We start from the raw sequence: 18,580 nt of genomic DNA, 5'->3' as shown, positions 1-18,580 counted from the left end.
TAGTTTTAGTCTACCAAAGAATATGTTTATCTTCAAAAAGATGTTATTAAGAGAACAATAAATAGTATTTGAAATGACCTAATTCCATAATTTTTAAACTATTTTTGAGCAGGTTTTGCTCAAATCATTTCCTATTGTGGAGAATAACAATAAGTAAAATATAGGCTTCTTTTACTTATGGCCTCAAAATTTTCTGATAAATTTCAACCAACTTTATTTTCTTTATAATTGTTGCTTGAATAATTTAAATTTTCTGTCTTTAACTCAACATCAGAACTTTAACCCCAAATATGTATAGAAATAACCCCAAAATTTAAAAACTGAAATAGTTTATTACCATGAAAGTAAATCTGTATCTGGAAAAAATATCAGTTTAACTTAATATGTGTTTTGAAAAGTTCTCATGTGTCTAGTAGTTTAATAGTCATTTTTACAGCTGAGTTGACTAAACAACTAAAACTGAGATGTTAAACACTCAATCTTATAAAGTGATCTAAAAACTACAGAGGTAACTCATGGTCATACTTCCACATAATGGCACATAATTCCATTTCTTACTCTTCTTCCATTTTCTGTTTTTTCTTAATTCCTTATGTCTTAGTTTTTCCAGGATTACTAAAATGGTCAAATTTCATATTGCAACTGACACTTTTTATCAGCTCATCCCTTCCTTACAGGAACTAATAGTTCCATTCTTAATAATAAATTATATCTCTATCCAAAAGAAATAAAATACTGTTTGGTGGTTTATACGTTTGAAAACTCTGATGAACTTCTTACTTGCTTGGAATGTGTTGTCATGATGGAGTATATTCCCAATTTACAGTCTGCTTTTTTTTCCTTGGGAATTTAAAATACTTTCAATACTCTGGACTTTGCCTGATTCCCCCAGAAGTGTGGAGTATGACTGATAACTGCCTTTAGAATCCCTAATAGCTAAATTACAATTATTATGCAAAGTCCTACAATAGACAGTTATATGGATTGTTAAATGACTTTGCCTTTTTTGCAAACTATAATCATTTTCCTTTATTAGCTGAAGGATTTCATAATTTAAGGAAGATGAGAAACCTATAAGTCACACTTTCAAGTAAGGAACATGGATATTGCAAACATTAAATTCCCCCATAAAAACGTTAAAGCATCATTAAACTAGGTTCAGATTAATACAATTCAGTCAACTCTAGATAGATATCTCCCATAATAAGCTGAAACAATACCTAGTGATCTAAGATGTAAAATATTTTACTACAGCCAATTTATAAACCTATAAAACATACAGGTATCATTCAACCTCTTTATTAATAGTGCATGCCTTGTATTAAATCAAAACCATTTCAAAGGCCCCTCCCCTTTGGCATTCTCTTCCTCAGCTGTTGCCCCTCATTATGTGTTATCTCATTGAAGCTCATCCAAAGTGAATGACGGCATCTTTTTTTTTTTTTTTTAATAGAAGCAGCACAGGCAATTCCCAGCCTAGTGCTACAGCTTAACTATCTTTGAGATTTATAGACACACTTGCTATCTTCAACCTACAACGTTCTATGGCCTAATGTTGATGTATTTGTTTCTGCACTGTAAGTAGATGTGGTTTTTCTCACTTTGGATAACTGCAATTTGTTATTTTTAGGTTTTCACAAGTTGCTTTACATATGAGTGATAGTCGTAAGGAGAGCGATTTGGGAATAACTGGATATTGTAGATAATTTTGAATCTGGTTTGGAAGATTCTTTTTTTTCATTATGTTTTTGCCCAATAAGAAAGCCAAATATTTCATATTTACTGAGTTACTGGGGATTTTAAAGAATTATCTGTTCTGATTACCTATTGCCACGTAAGAACGCCTCCCTCCAAAACAAACAAACAAACAAAACATAACCAAGGATATATTCTGGGCTTAGAATTCTATAAGTGGGAATAACTTATCCCTGATCCACATAGCATGGGTTAGAGGAGTTCAGTTTTAGAGACTGAAATCACCTGAGGATTTGCATGCGTTTGGGAGTTGTGTGCTCACTAACCCCAAGCAGTATAGTATTCCTGTCCTGGTGTCTTCAGCGCAGCCAGATTCATCCATGCAAATTTTGAACAAAATTTTAAACAAATGTTGAGTCCCAGGAAGAGATGGGAGCTCGAGCTGTTTTCCAAGCTGGTCTGATGAGTCCTTTCCATTATTTCCATCTCATCCCATGTATTAAAAGAGAGTCAGCAAGGATAGTCTGTATCAGGGGGAAGGAAATTAGAATCAACCTAAAATTGGGAGAAGTGTCAAAAAATGTGTGAATATGTTTTATAACTATCACATTATAAAAGGGGAAACCTAGTACCTTTAACCTCAGTTCAGTTCAGTTCAGTTGCTCAGTCGTGTCCGACTCTTTGCGACACCATGAATCGCAGCACGCCAGGCCTCCCTGTCCATCATCAACTCCCGGAGTTCACTCAATCTCACGTCCATCGAGTCGGTGATGACATCCAGCCATCTCATCCTCTGTCATCCCCTTCTCCTCCTGCCCCCAATCCCTCCCAGCATCAGGGTCTTTCCCAATGAATCAACTCTTCGCATGAGGTGGCCAAAGTATTGGAGTTTCAGCTTTAGCATCAGTCCTTCCAGTGAACACCCAGGACTGATCTCCTTTAGAATGGACTGGTTGGATCTCCTTGCAGTCCAAGAGACTCTCAAGAGTCTTCTCAAACACCATAGCTCAAAAGCATCAATTCTTCGGCACTCAGCTTTCTTCACAATCCAACTCTTACATCCATATATGACCACTGGAAAAACCATAGCCTTGACTAGACAGACCTTTGTTGACAAAGTAATATCTCTGCTTTTTAATATGCTATCTAGGTTGGTCATAACGTTCCCTCCAAGGAGTAAGCATCTTTTAATTTCATAGCTGCAATCACCATCTGCAGTGATTTTGGAGCCCAAAAAAATAAAGTCTGACACTGTTTCCACTGTTTCTCCATCTATTTCCCATGAAATGATGGGACCAGATGCCATGATCTTCGTTTTCTGAATGTTGAGCTCTAAGCCAACTTTTTCACTCTCCTCTTTCACTTTCATCAAGAGGCTTTTTAGTTCCTCTTCACTTTCTGCCATAAGGTGGTGTCATCTGCATATCTGAGGTTATTGATATTTCTCCCGGCAATCTTGACTCCAGCTTGTGCTTCTTTCAGCCCAGTGTTTCTCATGATGTACTCTGCATAGAAGTTAAAGAAGCAGGGTGACAAAATACAGGCTTGACATACTTTATTTTCCTATTTGGAACCAGTCTGTTGGTCCATGTCCAGTTCTAACTGTTGCTTCCTAACCTGCATACAGAGGTTTCTCAAGAGGCAGGTCAGGTGGTCTGGTGTTTCCAGCTGTTTCAGAATTGTCCACAATTTATTGTGATCCACAGAGTCAAATGCTTTGGCATAGTCAATAAAGCAGAAATAAATGTTTTTCTGGAACTCTCTTGCTTTTTCAATGATCCAGCAGATGTTGGCAATTTGATCTCTGGTTCCTCTGCCTTTTCTAAAACCAGCTTGAACATCTGGAAGTTCACGGTTTGTGTATTGCTGAAGCCTGGCTTGGAGAATTTTGAGCATTACCTTTAACCTAGTACCTTTAAATATCACTCTGAAAAATAATCAGTGGTTCACCAACAGTTCATTCATTATGTTATCTCATGGAAACTATTTTTAAAATAGAAATTATTTTTTAATGGAAAACATTTTTCAACTTTACTAAGGTATAACTGAAAAAACTGCAATATATTTAATGTGTATGACATAGTGATTTCATCCACAGATACACTGAGGGCTTCCCAGGTGTGCTAGTGGTAAAGAGCCCCCTGCTAATGCAGGAGACATGGGAGACATGGGTTTCATCCCTGAGTCAGGAAGATCCCCTAGAGGAAGAAATGGCAACCCACTCCAGTATTCGTGCCTGGAGAACTCCATGGACAGAGGAGATTGGCAAGCTACAGTTCCTAGGTCGCAAACAGTTAGACATGACTGATATAACTTAGCACACACATATGTTGTGAAATGATTACCACAATCAAGTTAACTAACACACCCATCACCTCACACAGTTATCTTTTTTCTTTTTGCTAAGAATGTTTGTTGTTATTCCTTTGTTCCATAGATACCTTGTAACAATTGTCATCTCAGATCACCTTGCTATAAAATCAAGCTACAGTAAAGAAATATTAATATATACAAATATGAATAGTATACTTAGGAAACTCTTGAACTCTGATTCATCACAGATACATATGCATAGATTAAGCTATGAAAGAATTTTCATACCATTTTGACAGTAGAGTTCTTCCATGTGGAATAGATAAGTATGTTACTTTTTAATGCAAAATCAGCCCCAAAGAATCATTCTTTGACTGGGAAAATAATTTTAAAGAATGAAGACCAAATCTTTTATTTGGGCAGATAATAAGAACAAAATAAATAAAAAAGATAAAAGTATAAATGTTTAAAATGATATATATATTCATATACATATACTTATATAGTCAATATTAATATTATAAAAAATTAGTAAAAGCCCTATAAATAGTTGATCAAAAAAAGTGTCCTACTGAATTTATGGGAATAATACACAAAAGAAGTTTATTTCTCATTTACAAAGCAATGTAATTTGAATATTCTAGGTTGATAAGAAGCACTCCTCACTCAAGCTTGACGTGATAGTGCCAGGTGAAAGAGGACAGGCTCTCATTACAGATCTGCCCAGAGGTGACCATGAAGTTTATTGGTAAAAGCAAACCATCCCATTTGTCAGTAGACTTTGTTGTGTACCCTGTAAGACAGGAAGGTGTAATACAAGATGGTACAGAGTTTTAGACCATGATCATAGTTTTGCCAGTTGGTCAGAGGTATCTGTAAGAGGTGGGCTTCCCAGGTAGTACAGTGGTAACAAATCTGCCTGCCAATGCAGGAAACGCGGGTTCTATCCCTAGGTGGACAAGGTTTCCCTGGAGTAGGAAATGGCAACCCACTCCAGTATTCAAGCCTGGAAAATCTCATGGACAGAGGAGCATGGCAGGCTATAGCACAGAGTCGAAAATGACTGAGCATGCATGCACACATCTGTAAGAGGTAAGACTGGAAGAACAGTGCCAAGAAGGACTGGAGAAAAAGTATGTGAATGGATCTCCGAGAGACAGCATAAAATTCACAGGTCTTTGTGTATCATTTTAATGCCCACTAGAGAGCATCCACCAATGAGAAATCACTTTACATCCAAATGAGCAGGATGAACTGCCCTACATATAAACTTGTTTTGCTTGACCACTGTTGTGCTTATATGTAATGGACTCAGGATAACAATGGCCTTGGTGGCAAGGATGGGAGCAAGGTTTGAGCCCACAATATGAACTTTGCCTCAATAAAGCATCTAAGTTTCCAACCAACCAGTATAAAATATGGAACCTTGCTCTAGATACAGCATTGTTTCTCTGGGGGCTGAGTGAATGGATAAATAGGCTGACAGGTTAAATAGTTGTTGTTCAGTCGCTAAGTCATGTCCAAATCATTGCAACCCCATGGACGCAGCATGCCAGGCTCCTCCATCCCTCACTATTTCCCGGAGTTTGCTCAAATTCATGTCCACTGAGTCGGTGATGCTATCTAACCATTCCATCCTCTACTGCCCCCTTCTCCTTTTGCCTTCAATCTTTCCCAGCATTAGAGTCTTTTCCAATGAGTTGGTTCTTTGCATCATGTAGCCAAAGTATTGGAGCTTCAGCTTCAGCAACAGTTTTTATAATGAATATTCAGGGTTGACTTCCTTTAGGATTGACTGGTGTGATCTCCTTGTAATCCAAGGGACTCTCAAGGTTAAACAGCCTTTGGGTTAAACACTGGCATCCAGATTCTGCTGTCCCAGGATTCTATCATTTGCATTGATACTGACAAGTGGGGTTCAATGGCAGCATCTCTACTGTCAGCTCTGCCCGGTGGAGCACAGTCACTATGATGCTTGTCAAAGCTCTTTGCCTCTTCACCACTCTGTTCCTCACTTCCTTATAGTACAGGAAGTTCCTCTGAATCGTCCCAGAGAACACGATCAGATGGTGGGTTCTTGGGCCCAACCCTTCATAACAACTCAAACTCCCCCATCTTTATGAACATTCTGAACTATTTTGTAACTACCACATACAAGTTTCCTTATTTCCACTTGTATATCATCCAGGTTAGCTTTCTCTACAACAGGAGAGCTAAATGTTGGCTCATGACTCACCATGAGCAAGATCATGTCAATGAGATGGATTCTATCCTGTGCAGCAAAACAGTTTGTATTACCCTCCTGGACTCCTGTCTACCACCCTCTACTGAAGATCTTTCACATGGTCTCTAGGTTAGTGCACATACATGTTGAATTTAAAAAAAAAAAAAGCACAACACGAGAGTTGCAAGTTAAGTTTTATTGGGGGCAAAATGAGGATGGCAACCCAGGAGAAAGCGTTTCAGATAACTCTGAGAACCTGCTCCTAGGAGGCGAGGGAAGGAGCTAGGATATATAGGATTTTCACAACAAAAGACAGGTAGTCATTAGGTGGTACAGTGATAAAAGAATCTGCCTGCCAATGCAGGAGGCTCAGGAGACACAGGTTCCATCCCTAGGTCTTGATGAGCCCCTGGAGGAGGCCATGGCAACTCCAATATTTTTGCATGGGAAGTTCCATGGACAGAGGAGCCTGGTGGGCTATAGTCTATGGGGTCACAAAGAGTTGGGCATGACTCTGAGCACATAGTCCTCAGAAACTTCAAAAGATTACCATTAATTAGAGAAACCAGATATCCCAAGTTAAGGAAGGTAGTACTTTTCTATGTATGGAAACATGCAAGAGTCTGTGCTCACTGAAATCATTCCTTTCATGTGCACCTCAGTTATCTGGGTCATTATCTTGTGTTTTCACAGCCTGGGTTCCCCCACGGCTCCCCGAAGAGCCCTGCAGGGATGGCTGCAGAGAGTGGCTGCTAGATGGCAGGTATTCTTTTCCTTCCTGAGTGTCCTCAGGACTCATCAGCTCATGTTGGACGGCTGCAATCGCTGATGACTGTGACATCCTTGTTTACTGATATGATAGGAAATACTCCATTTCTCAATGTTAACTCTGTAACTCAATGTTAGGAGCATTGCATGCATGCCCAGGTTAACGTATCAGAAATCAAACCTTACTTATCAGTGATTTGGCTGAAATCAGGCCTCGACCTGCAACTTGAAATGCAGCAGTCAGCAGGCTCACCAAGGATGGCAGAAGGGGTGCTGCAGTCCAGGAGGTAGAAAGATGACTTTGGGCGGGAAATTGTACCCTATGTAATGGTAGAAGGCCCAAAATGTTTTTGTCTCATGTAATACTTATTTCAGGACAATAAGGGCTTCAAGCTTATATATTTATCAACTAGTTTTTACCTTTTCTTTCCCCTATGACATCTAGATTTCCAAATGAACTTAAAAAAAAATGCTAATCTTTTAATCTAAAAAGGATCTTAGCTGCATCCATTTTTACTCTATGATAATTGCCCTTGTTACTATAGTATACAATAAAGAAATGTAGACTTTTTCATCATCGGGCCAACCATAAACTATGGGTAAGAAACATTTATTTTTTTAATTGGGGGAATATTGTTTTACAATGTTGTATTGGTTTCTGCCATACAACAATACAAATCAGCCATAATTATACATATATCACCTCCCTATTGAGATTCCCTCCCCTCCCCTCCCTCTACCGTACCGCTCTAGGTCATCACAGAGCACCAGGCTAGGTTCCCTGTGTTATACAACAACTTCTCACCAGCTATCTATTTTACATATGGTAACATATATACGTCAGTGCTAATTTTTCCATTCATCTGACTTTATTCTTTCCCCAGAATTTAACTTCTTAAGGCCTTAGCAGTTAAAAAAAAAAAAAAAAAACTTGTGTGATCTTAAATAACTCACTGCATAACTCACTGCTTATTATAGATACACTTTCTAAATTAAATCCATGCATTTCTGTTAAATAGATCTTGAATTTTACAAATTGATAAATTAAGCTCTATAATATATTGAAGAAGTGAAGTGAAAGTTGCAGCCATGTCTCTTAGATACCCCATGAACTATACAGTCCATGGAATTCTTCAGGCCAGAATATGGACTGGGTAGCCCTCCACTTCTCCAGGGGATCTTCCCAACCCAGGGATCAAACTGGGTCTCCTGCATTACAGGCAGATTCTTTACCAGCTGAGCCACCAGGGAAGCCCAAGAATATTGGAGTGGGTAGCCTATGCCTTCTCCAGTGGATCGTCCTGACCCAGGAATCGAACCAGGGTCTCCTGCACTGCAGGTGGATTCTTTACCAGCTGAGCTACCAGGTGAATATAACTATCAGTTCAGTTCAGTTCAGTCGCTCAGTCGTGTCTGACTCTGTGACCCCATGAATCGCAGCACGCCAGGCCTCCCTGTCCATCACCAACTCCCGGAGTTCACTCAGACTCATGTCCATCGAGTCAGTGATGCCATACAGCCATCTCATCCTCTGTCGTCCCCTTCTCCTCCTATATATAACTACATATTTCATCTAAAAGACATATATAAAATATAGGTAAGGGAGCCCTAAAGAATGGTAGTTTAAGAAAATTACATAAGCAGGGTTTATTTGGTAAGGTAAACTGTACAGTAATCCACCATTAAATTATACTAATACTATTCTGTGTATAGAGAATAGTGTGAAGCAAAATGTATAAGATACAAGCAACCAAAAAGGCAAACTATATATTTGAAAACACAGTTGTGGTTCATGGTCAATTATTTCATATCTCTAAGAGAATGTTTTCGCTGCACACAAAAGGTAAATTTAATTCCCAAACAAATGTTTGAAACTCTCTGATATAATAAATCCCCCAGGATCACATGTCTACTAAACAGATTTCCTTCTCTTTCCAAATACATTATTGATCAGCTTGGCCATGGATTTAGATCCACTGTATCTTCTCTTCTCTTTGAGTTTGAAGTTTGTCAGGATGTCCCTGATAATTCTGATAAACATCATTTCCACCTCCAGAGATTGCTCTGCTGCAGACAGTTCACAGAATTGGCACCGGTTATCCAATGCCAGTTTGTGCCCTTCTTCCCAGCCAACCTCTCGCACATGACAGAGATCTTGCTTGTTACCCACCAAAAGCACTGCTGACTCCACAGGTCTGAAATACAGATACACAATTCTTTGGTAAGACTGCTTTAACAACTCTTTTTTTATATATTAAGTAGGTTTATATAAAAATGAATTATAGGACCCCCCCCAAAAAAAGGAAAAAATATTATGTGTATTATTTGTTCATGTGTATTTGTAGTCATGTGTGTATCCTCATTTACTCATAAAAAGGATTTTAGATTAAATGTAAATGACACAGACCCAACAAAACTCTTAAAGCATAAGATTTGAAGTGGCACAAATCTATTCCTGGAACTATGGCTCTGTTTATTAACAAGACATGAGTGTGACATCATTTTCCATTTTCAGTTCTCTTATATGTTAAAAAACAAAAAAGGTAAAATAGTTCTCATCACCCAGAATGAAGAAGTATGTAGAAAACCTAGCTCAATGCCAGGCTATAATAAAAAAAAAAATAATAATAATAAAAGCATCTTTTATTAAAGATGCTTATTAAGCATTATTTTTCATTTTCTTATCAATTGAAAGAGAAGGACTAGCTACTGCTTCTTTACTAATTAAACAATTTAAATACAGTTTTCTTAAGGAAAAATATTATTCAGTACTCATCACTGTTTGTTCCCTGTTAATATTCATTATAACATATTCTAAAGAAAATTTTACCATCTTGTAACTGTGTACAACTTTTCTGATTTATTTAAGAAATATATTTCTTTGTAAGGTAATGTCTTTGGCAAATATCAATACAATCTCTGAGGTTACAGTGCAACATTTCTAAAGCAGGGTTTCATTTGAAGAATACAGTATGGCCACTAGTCCTTAAATGACAAGAAATAGTGCCAAGATATCTACTATAGGTAAGAAATGGGAAAATGAAGTCTTCAACACCATCTCAAGAGATATTGTATAGAAACCACCAAAGTATGTTTTATTCACATGATGGTTTGAGCCATCAAGGAAAAAGCATTGCATGTCTAACACTAGACTCTTGATGATAGTAATAGTACATTATGACATAGTTCATATACTAATAATATCTCTTTATATAGGGCTTCCCTGGTAGCTCAGCTCGTAGAGAATCTGCCTGCCATGCAGGAGATCCCAGTTTGATTTCTGGGTCAGGAAGATGCACTGGAGAAGGGATAGGCTACCCACTCCAGTATTCTTGGGCTTTCCTGGTGGCTCAGACAGTAAAGAATCTTCCTGCAACGTGGGAGACCTAGGTTCGATCCCTGGGTTGAGAGGATCCCCTGTAAAAAGGAATGACTACCCACTATAGTATTCTAGCTTGGAGAATTCCATGGACAGAGGAGCGTGGCAGGCTACAGTCCACGGGGTCACAAAGAGTTGGACACGATGGAGTGACTTTCACACATATAGTTCAGAAAATTATTGTGAAGAATTAATGGGGAAGAATAAATGAAATATTTTGAAGGATAAGTCACAAATATTAGATATAATTTTTTAAATGCCATATTTTCTTTCTATCTATAGATAAGAGATTTGGAAATAGACTCTACTTAAAGATTAAAAATTGGAAATACCCAAGAATTATTTGATCAACACATTAAGAATATTGCCTGAGAATGTCAAATATAAGGATTTTTAAAATATACATTTTTAATTCTTCTTGAGTGATTCTTTTGATAATGAAGAATAGCAAAGTAATTTTAATTACTTACCCTTACCACAGTTATGGTGCTTAAACATAAAATATTTAACACCCAAAACAATGGAGTTCCCTCAAAATCAGTAATATTATAGGAAATCAGAGCCCTGAGGTTTCTTAGTAAAATCATATTCTTTTCTCCTACCATGTTTCCATCAGTTCTATAATCAGAAAAAGAAGGTCTAGAAATTAAAGGGTTTACCCAAGGTCAATCAGATATAAACAAGAATTCACATCGAATGACTCCAAGGGAACACCCCTTATCAATTATTATCTGATTATTTCTTGATAATGGGCATTTAAAAAAGATATTAAAATCACAGATATCAATTTTCAGGAATGATATTGTGCTTCCTTGCTTCCCAGATTAGCATGATATTAGAGAAGGGCAAATCTGGCTAAGAGCACAAAGAATCCCTTACACCAGCATGTTGAACAAAAATAACTATTTTAAAGGGAAAGGATAAAACAATTTAAAAAAAAGGAAAACTAAAAATGGGAAATTCATAGGTTTAAACATATATCTACTAATGCAAAAATAGTCTAAGGCATCATTGTTTTCCTGCATAATGACTTTGTCAAGACATTAACAATAGGGCATTGTAGATTAGCTCTTTATTTTAGGAGGTGAAATGGAGAAAAATGTAGTCTCATACTTAGAATTTGTAATGGTTTGATTATTCAGTCTATTTTGCTTTGTAGACTGAAAATACCAATGACTAGGAATTGAATGCCAAACGTAATATATCTGGATTTATTTAGTATCCTTAACATTTTTGTGGGAATGAAAAAGAAAGGTGGAAAGGGAACTATCTTGTGTACAAAGGACTATTATTTTGCAAGCGATTGTCATGTTAACAATAGAAGCTGTCTTGTAAAACAGTCATTTATTCGGGGCAAGTTAACTGTTGATGTCTTTCAGGATATAAAGTATTCTCATCTTACTCCTTTTACTACATGTGTAACTCCTGTGGAATGGAAGGTGGCTTGTTCAGGGCTGTTAAATTTTGTAATTGGAAACCTGTATTAAATTCTTCCTAATGATGCTTACAGCTCTATGATGATTTACTAAAAAGAAAGTAGAGAGGAATGAAAAATACCTCACCTTTTACAATGACTTGTCTGTGGCTCCCGAATTCTGTAGATTAATGCTTTTGCAAATGCAAAGGAAGACCTGTCACTGATGTCATACACAATAACAAACCCATCTGCCCAATGCAGCTCACTTGTGAGGGAAAATTTTGCTTTCTGTGGCTGAAAATAAATCAAACACATTGAAAGTGGTAGGATTGGACCTCTGTATTTTACATGACAGACAGCTAATTAATGGAGACCCGTTTTACCTGGAAGAGAATTCAGTAAGCAAATACTGCTATTTTCTAAAATGCAGTTTCTTTGTATCACACTTTTTCTTTTATCAAAAGTGATCAAATTTTTAAAAAAATAACTATAATAAAGTTATATCTATTTCATTTGATAACTTTTTCTCTAAAAAAAAACTTCTCTTTTTCTGAACATTTGATGAGCCCTAATAATTGCCTTTAACACCATATCCACACAGGAGACAGTATCTTCTATATTAGTGAACAGAATATGTATTGATTTTTAGTAACAGATTTAAATCAGTAAAGCAACAATAGTGATTAAGGTTTAGCAAAAAAGATTTGAAGGATGTTTGCCATACCCAACAAAATCTATCCCACAGGGGATAGAGATGTTTTGAAATATTGAACAGCTAGCCACCCTTCTCTTACTTATATAATTATATTTAAACTTTTTAAATATAAATTTATTTATTTTAATTGGAGGTTAATTACTTTACAATATTGTATTGGTTTTGCCATACATCAACATGAATCTGCCACAGGTATACACGTGTTCCCCATCCTGAACCCCCTTCCCACCTCCCTCCCCGTACCATCCCTCTGGGTCGTCCCAGTGCACCAGCCCCAAGAATCCAGTATCATGCATCGAACCTGGACTGGCGATTCGTTTCATATATGATATTATACATGTTTCAATGCCATTCTCCCAAATCATCCCACCCTCTCCCTCTCCCACAGAGTCCAAAAGACTGTTCTATACATCTGTGTCTCTTTTGCTATCTCGCATACAGGGTTATCCTTACCATCTTTCTAACAATAACCCTGTATACGAGACAGTAAAAGAGACACTGACGTATAGAACAGTCTTTTGGACTCTGTGGGAGAGGGAGAGGGTCGGATGATTTGGGAGAATGGCATTGAAACATGTATAATATCATATATGAAATGAGTCGCCAGTCCAGGTTTGATGCACGATACTGGATGTTTGGGGCTGGTGCACTGGGACGACCCAGAGGGATGGTACGGGAAGGGAGGAGGGAGGAGGGTTCAGGATGGGGAACACGTGTATACCTGTGGTGGATTCATGTCGATGTATGGCAAAACCAATACAATATTGTAAAGTTAAAAAATAAAATAAAATAAATTAAAAAATAAATTAGTATGCTGTATTGGTGTTTGAATAAAGGGGTTTGTACTCAAAATCCTTCTTACTTTGGTTTTATTGACAGTGGTTTAGTTATCTGGTGGCTCAGACAATAAAGCGTCTTGCTTACGATGCGGGAGACCTGGGTTTGATCCCTGGGTCAGGAAGATACTCTGGAGACGGAAATGGCAACCCATTCCAGTACTCTTGCCTGGAAAACCCCATGGACGGAGGAGCCTGGTAGGCTACATTCCGTGGGATCACAAAGAGTCGAACACGACTGAGCTACTTCACTTTCACTTTCTTTAGTTATCAACAAATGCAACTTAGCAAACATATAAACTGAATTAATAAGCATTAAACTATTAGTATTTTGACAGCTACATTGTGACCTGATAAAAATATATTATGAAAGCATAATAATATTGCTATTTTAAAGATATCTGTAACATAATTTTGTCATAACTTTACAGAGAAGCTAGATAATATAACACTAAAATAATTTCTTAAATTTTTAATAATTAAAATTGAGAAGTAACTTCAATATTAAGGCTAGCAACTGCACACTTACCCTTATCCTATTTTCTTCAAATCATGATTGAAAATATAAAAGTATTTTGGTTTACTTACCTGAGAACAAGGGTCATATATTTCTAGATTCAATTGCTTCCCTTCCAAACACAAATGTTTGTTATAGATAGATTCTGCAAAATATACATATACTCATTATCAGTATGGAAATACTCCAGAATTTTAAAACATGGATTTATATTTGGATCAGCCAAATATAAATATAGCCCTATAAATTCAACCAGTCATATTTTAGTTTTAGTAGCTTTTCTTTATTGATAGTGGTCAAAAAAAACATGTATTTGCTATATTTGCTCATATATATATTTCTTAAAAATGAATTTCACCACTGTACCTATTCACTGACATGTTTTTGTGCCTATATATTAGTCTGTTCATTACCATAGCCTCTAGAAGAGTAACTGCCACATGACAGGTGTCCAATAAATATTTCTTGAATGAATGAAAGACTTCATTTCTGTAACTGTCCCTCCAGTGTTTTCATACAAGACCTAACTTATCTCCAGAATTGCATACTGATACATTTGCCAACTGACACATGACCCATTCTGGCAAACACTCCGTAACCCTTGGTAGAAAGATGTAGCTGACATTTGGGAAAGCCAGCTTCAGGGGGTTAGGGATGACATTTATTTTATGTAATTCAATTAATTAATTAATTGTTGGTTGTGCTGGGTCTTTGTTGCTGTGGGAGCTTTTCTCTAGTCGTGCATGGGCTTCTTACTGCAGTGGAAGTAAGCCACTGAGCTTACTTTACTTTACCACTGAGCCACCAGGGAAGCCCAGGGGTACATTCTGAGATCCTTCTAGGCTACACAGAGTGAAATTTGTTACTGTTTAATTAAATCTTAAAATATGTCTTCAGACAGTTTATTCTAAACTTCGTAAGCTTACTACCGTGAGTTATCAGCAGTAAAGAATGTGCCTGCAATGCAGGAGATGCAGACACAGGTTTGATCCCCGAGTGGGGAAGATCCCCTGGAAGAGGAAATAGCAACACACTCCAGTATTCTTTCCTGGAGAATCCCATGGACAGAAGAACCTGGTGGGCTACAATCCATGGGTTGCAAAGGAGTCAGATATGACTGAGAGATTAAACAACAGCAACAACCATGAACTATATCATTTCCTCCTGAGACCTTTAAAAATACCTACTCTCAATACTCAAAAACTTCCAGCAGGGGTCACCAGCTCTTAACATTTTAGAATTTTATTATTTCCCCCTGTAGGCCTTCATTTACACATAAGGTCATTTTTTGGCTAATTAATCTTCTTGCTGTGGACCTTTAACTCACTTCATTGTCTTTATAAATGTCTCTAGGTCTTATTTTTCAATAGAGGTGTAATAGCCAGAAATATGCATACTTCATTTGCTTATATAACTATGTTGTATTAAAGATTAAGGTGACATTTACTTTTGTTGTTGCTGTTAATTATTCTTTGTAAATGTGTATTGTTTTATAGTTTTGGAACACTTTCTCATGCCTTACTCTTAGTTTGTGTGTTATCTGGCCCTTTATGACTGAAGTTGTTGACCTGAGAAATGAAACAATAAGAGTTTCTCTTTCTATATATTTTTTCTTTCTATAATCAGAGCCTGCCCTAAAACACTCACAGCATCATATGAACTAAAATACTATGTTGGCTACATGCAGGCAGCAACACAATGCAATACTTCAAAGTTGTTTTCTAAAATACTCTAATAATGCTACCTCATAAATGAATGCTAAAGATTTTTGTTGTTGTTTATTTCTCATGAAAAACACTTGCAATCGTAACTTCTTACTCTAAGTATAATGGAATGAAAAAAAAAAAAATCCCTTTCTCCCAATTCTATTTCTTAAAATCTTCATTCCTATTAAAAAAACAAAAAACCTTTCCCCACCATGCCTTCAATCAGGTAAGATATTAGTAGCATTATATAGATTAATTTTTGAGCCAAAAATATATTCAAACTGCTGGCAAAATTCCCCACTTTTTATTAATTCCCCACTGTGGCATTTCCCATATGTCATGCTAATTTTGATAAAAATAACAAAATTATGGTAGAGTTAGTGAAATGATCCTAAGATTATATCAAGGTGCCCTGGCACCTGTTTTAGAATTTCTCTGAAACTTACATAAGCAGCCTACATAATTATGATATGATCTTTAGTCAAAGCATAATTTTCCTGTTATTTTCACATGGTCTTTTGAAAATAAGCATTTATTAAATAAATGCTTTAAATAAAATAAGCATTTATTTTGTAGTTACTTGTGCTTTTATAATTAGTCTTTATCTCTCAGCAGATGTTGCTTTAATTTTAAAATTGCTTCACAGTTTAACAAAACCCCCACACTCACATGCTCTGCAATGGTTGGTGGAGATGGGTGGGACCCAGGTTTAAGGTTTTTCTAGTTCTAGACTGAAATCAACTGGATTTCTAATGTATCTCAGTTAACATAAAACTGGATAAATTTTATCATGAAAGAATATTTAGTTAAAATACTTATTTGGACTTTTAAAATCAGAGTCCATGAATTAAACAAGTTGCTTAAAAGTGCAAAAATAGAAGATTCTATGAAAATGCTTCTCTGATGTTGTTAATTTGAAGAAGAAAATGGAACCCACTCCAGTATTCTTGCCTTGAAAATCCCAAAAACAGAGAAGCCTGGTGGCCTACATACAGTCCATAGGGTTGCAAACAGTCAGATAAGTCTTAGCAACTGAGCACACACGCACTGATGTTAATTGATGATGCTGAAGTTTTAAAGTGAAAAAGTCTAAAGTAGCGACTTACCAAAATTAGAAGCATATTCTCCAATGAAGCGCTTGGTAAGAAACCTTACTATAAGGGCTGCAAAACAAAACAAGCTGAATTTAAGGTCTTATCAGTTTTAAGACACAGGTAACAATTTAGCTACCTTGGTGGCTCAGACAGTAATGAATCCTCCTGCAATGTGGGAGACCTGGGTTCAATCCCCGGGTTGGGAAGATCCCCTCGAGGAGGAAATGGCAACCCAATCCAGTATTCTTGCCTGGAGAATCCCATGGACAGAGGAGCCTGGCAGGCTACATTCCACGGGGTCGCAGAGTCAGACAGGGCTGAGCAACTAAGCACAGCACACATGTATGTACGTAAGGTTTTATCTCTTGGCTTAAAAATTACTAAGTATTAATGAAGACCTTGCAGTTTTACTAAATTCTGGTCTAAATAATAATCAGTAAGATTAGCAATCATAAAACCGTAAAAATTAGGAGGCTAGAAAGAAAGTGATCTTACTGTGGTGCCCACTCAATTCACTGTGTAAGTAATTCACTAAGGCAAACACACATAAGAAACCTCAGCTTTGCAACAGAGACAGATTTCTTATTAAATCTGAGATGCAAGAACCATGATATCTTTTTATTTCATCAAATTAATTGTGGCTCCAAGGTGCCACATGTTTGTAATAGTGGCCAGGACAGTATCACACCTTTGCGAATGTTTAAGGAAACAGGGACTTCAAAATCCAAGAAACGGAGGATCGCCCTCTAGTGTTGGTTAATCTTACTGCAGCTCCTGGGTCTGGCCAGTTAGGATTCACCAGGCTCAGGTGGCTCTATTGGCAGCATCCTTACTACCACCATGTAACAAAGACAAACGCGTAGCTTCCAAGATCGTGGGCACCGTGTCGCACAGTTCCCAGGCATTTAAAAAGCCATGTCCTCATCTCCCTTCAAAGTGTTTTCTTTTTCTTTTTCCTCCTCTGAAACGTGGCTTATGTATACCTACGGCTGATTCATCTTGATATTTGGCAGAAAACAAAATTCTGCAAAGCAATTAACCCTCAATTAAAAATAAATAAATTTTTTAAAAAGTTAAAAATAATCCACAGGTCTTCACACATTTCTCTCCACAGTTAGTCTCAGGGCAGTGGAATCTTTTCAAGACCACTGCTTGGCCACTGAGGCTTCTCAGGTGGTGCTGTCAGTGAAGAACCTGCCTGCTAATGCAGGTAGACACAAAAGATGTGGGTTCAATCCCTGGGTCAGGAAGATGCCCTGGAGGAGGGCATGGCAACTTATTCCAGTACTCTTGAATGGAGAATTCCATGGACAGAAGAGCCAGGTGGGCTACAGTCCCTAGGGTTGCAGAGAGTCTGACAAGACTGAAGCAACTTAGCACACACGCATGCAGGTGTGGGGGCAGGTGTGACAGAGTGAGAAGTATGTGGGATCATGATGGAGGGATTTCCTGTTGGTCCTATTTATTTTAAACATCAGTAGAACAAGATACAAATTAATACTTCAAACAGATGTATTCTTCAACCTGTATATACATTTTATAAATACAAAGTTAATTGCATTGCTTGCTTATAAAATGAAAACTCCTACTGAGAAATAATATATAGTTATATCAACTCTATAAATTATAATATGTTTATATATATATAACGTCAATATATTTCTCACTCTTTATGTACTCTACACCAGAAAAAAAAAAAAAAACACATTTACCAGATTTCCCTGTTCCTTCACCTCCCAAAACAGTAAGCTTCACATCATTCATCTTGCTTTCCTCCTCCTTCTTGGTCTGTCCTGTTTTCTGCGGTTATCCTGAGTTGAGCCAAGCATGTGTTTTCCAACATCCTTTTTATTATTGCTACTCTAATTCCCCTAAGGCCAACTCCACCCCATACTCTTACCATCCAATAATAACTT

At 37.1% G+C, this 18,580-nt stretch overlaps 2 protein-coding genes across 2 annotated transcripts in view; one reads left to right on the top strand and one right to left on the bottom strand.

Annotated features, from left to right (window-relative positions):
- PIK3C2G (phosphatidylinositol-4-phosphate 3-kinase catalytic subunit type 2 gamma) overlaps window positions 1–18,580 on the top strand; it is a 669,174-nt gene that overhangs the window by 51,427 nt on the left and 599,167 nt on the right. The gene's annotated exons all lie outside the window — the stretch shown is intronic.
- Window positions 7,590–18,508, bottom strand: RERGL (RERG like). Its single transcript, XM_061417723.1, has 6 exons — window positions 18,377–18,508; window positions 16,677–16,733; window positions 13,936–14,009; window positions 11,942–12,090; window positions 8,320–9,195; window positions 7,590–8,200 (listed from the first exon to the last, which is right to left on the bottom strand). The coding sequence occupies exons 1-5, from the start codon at window positions 18,426–18,428 to the stop codon at window positions 8,913–8,915; spliced, it is 615 nt and encodes a 204-aa protein (XP_061273707.1). The 5' UTR covers window positions 18,429–18,508; the 3' UTR covers window positions 7,590–8,200; window positions 8,320–8,912.

This window comes from Bos javanicus, chromosome 5 (genome assembly GCF_032452875.1).
Source record: "Bos javanicus breed banteng chromosome 5, ARS-OSU_banteng_1.0, whole genome shotgun sequence".
Lineage (NCBI taxonomy): Eukaryota > Metazoa > Chordata > Mammalia > Artiodactyla > Bovidae > Bos > Bos javanicus.
This window is presented reverse-complemented; position numbering and strand designations above follow the sequence as displayed.

Excerpts from the sequence above, each read along its gene's own strand:
- RERGL (XM_061417723.1), bottom strand. The coding sequence starts at position 18,428 with ATGAATGATGTGAAGCTTACTGTTTTGGGAGGTGAAGGAACAGGGAAA. Across the intron at positions 14,010-16,676 it reads AGAATATGCTTCTAATTTTG|AATCTATCTATAACAAACAT; the intron begins GTAAGTCGCTAC and ends TATATTTTGCAG. Across the intron at positions 9,196-11,941 it reads CAGACAAGTCATTGTAAAAG|ACCTGTGGAGTCAGCAGTGC; the intron begins GTGAGGTATTTT and ends TCTGTATTTCAG.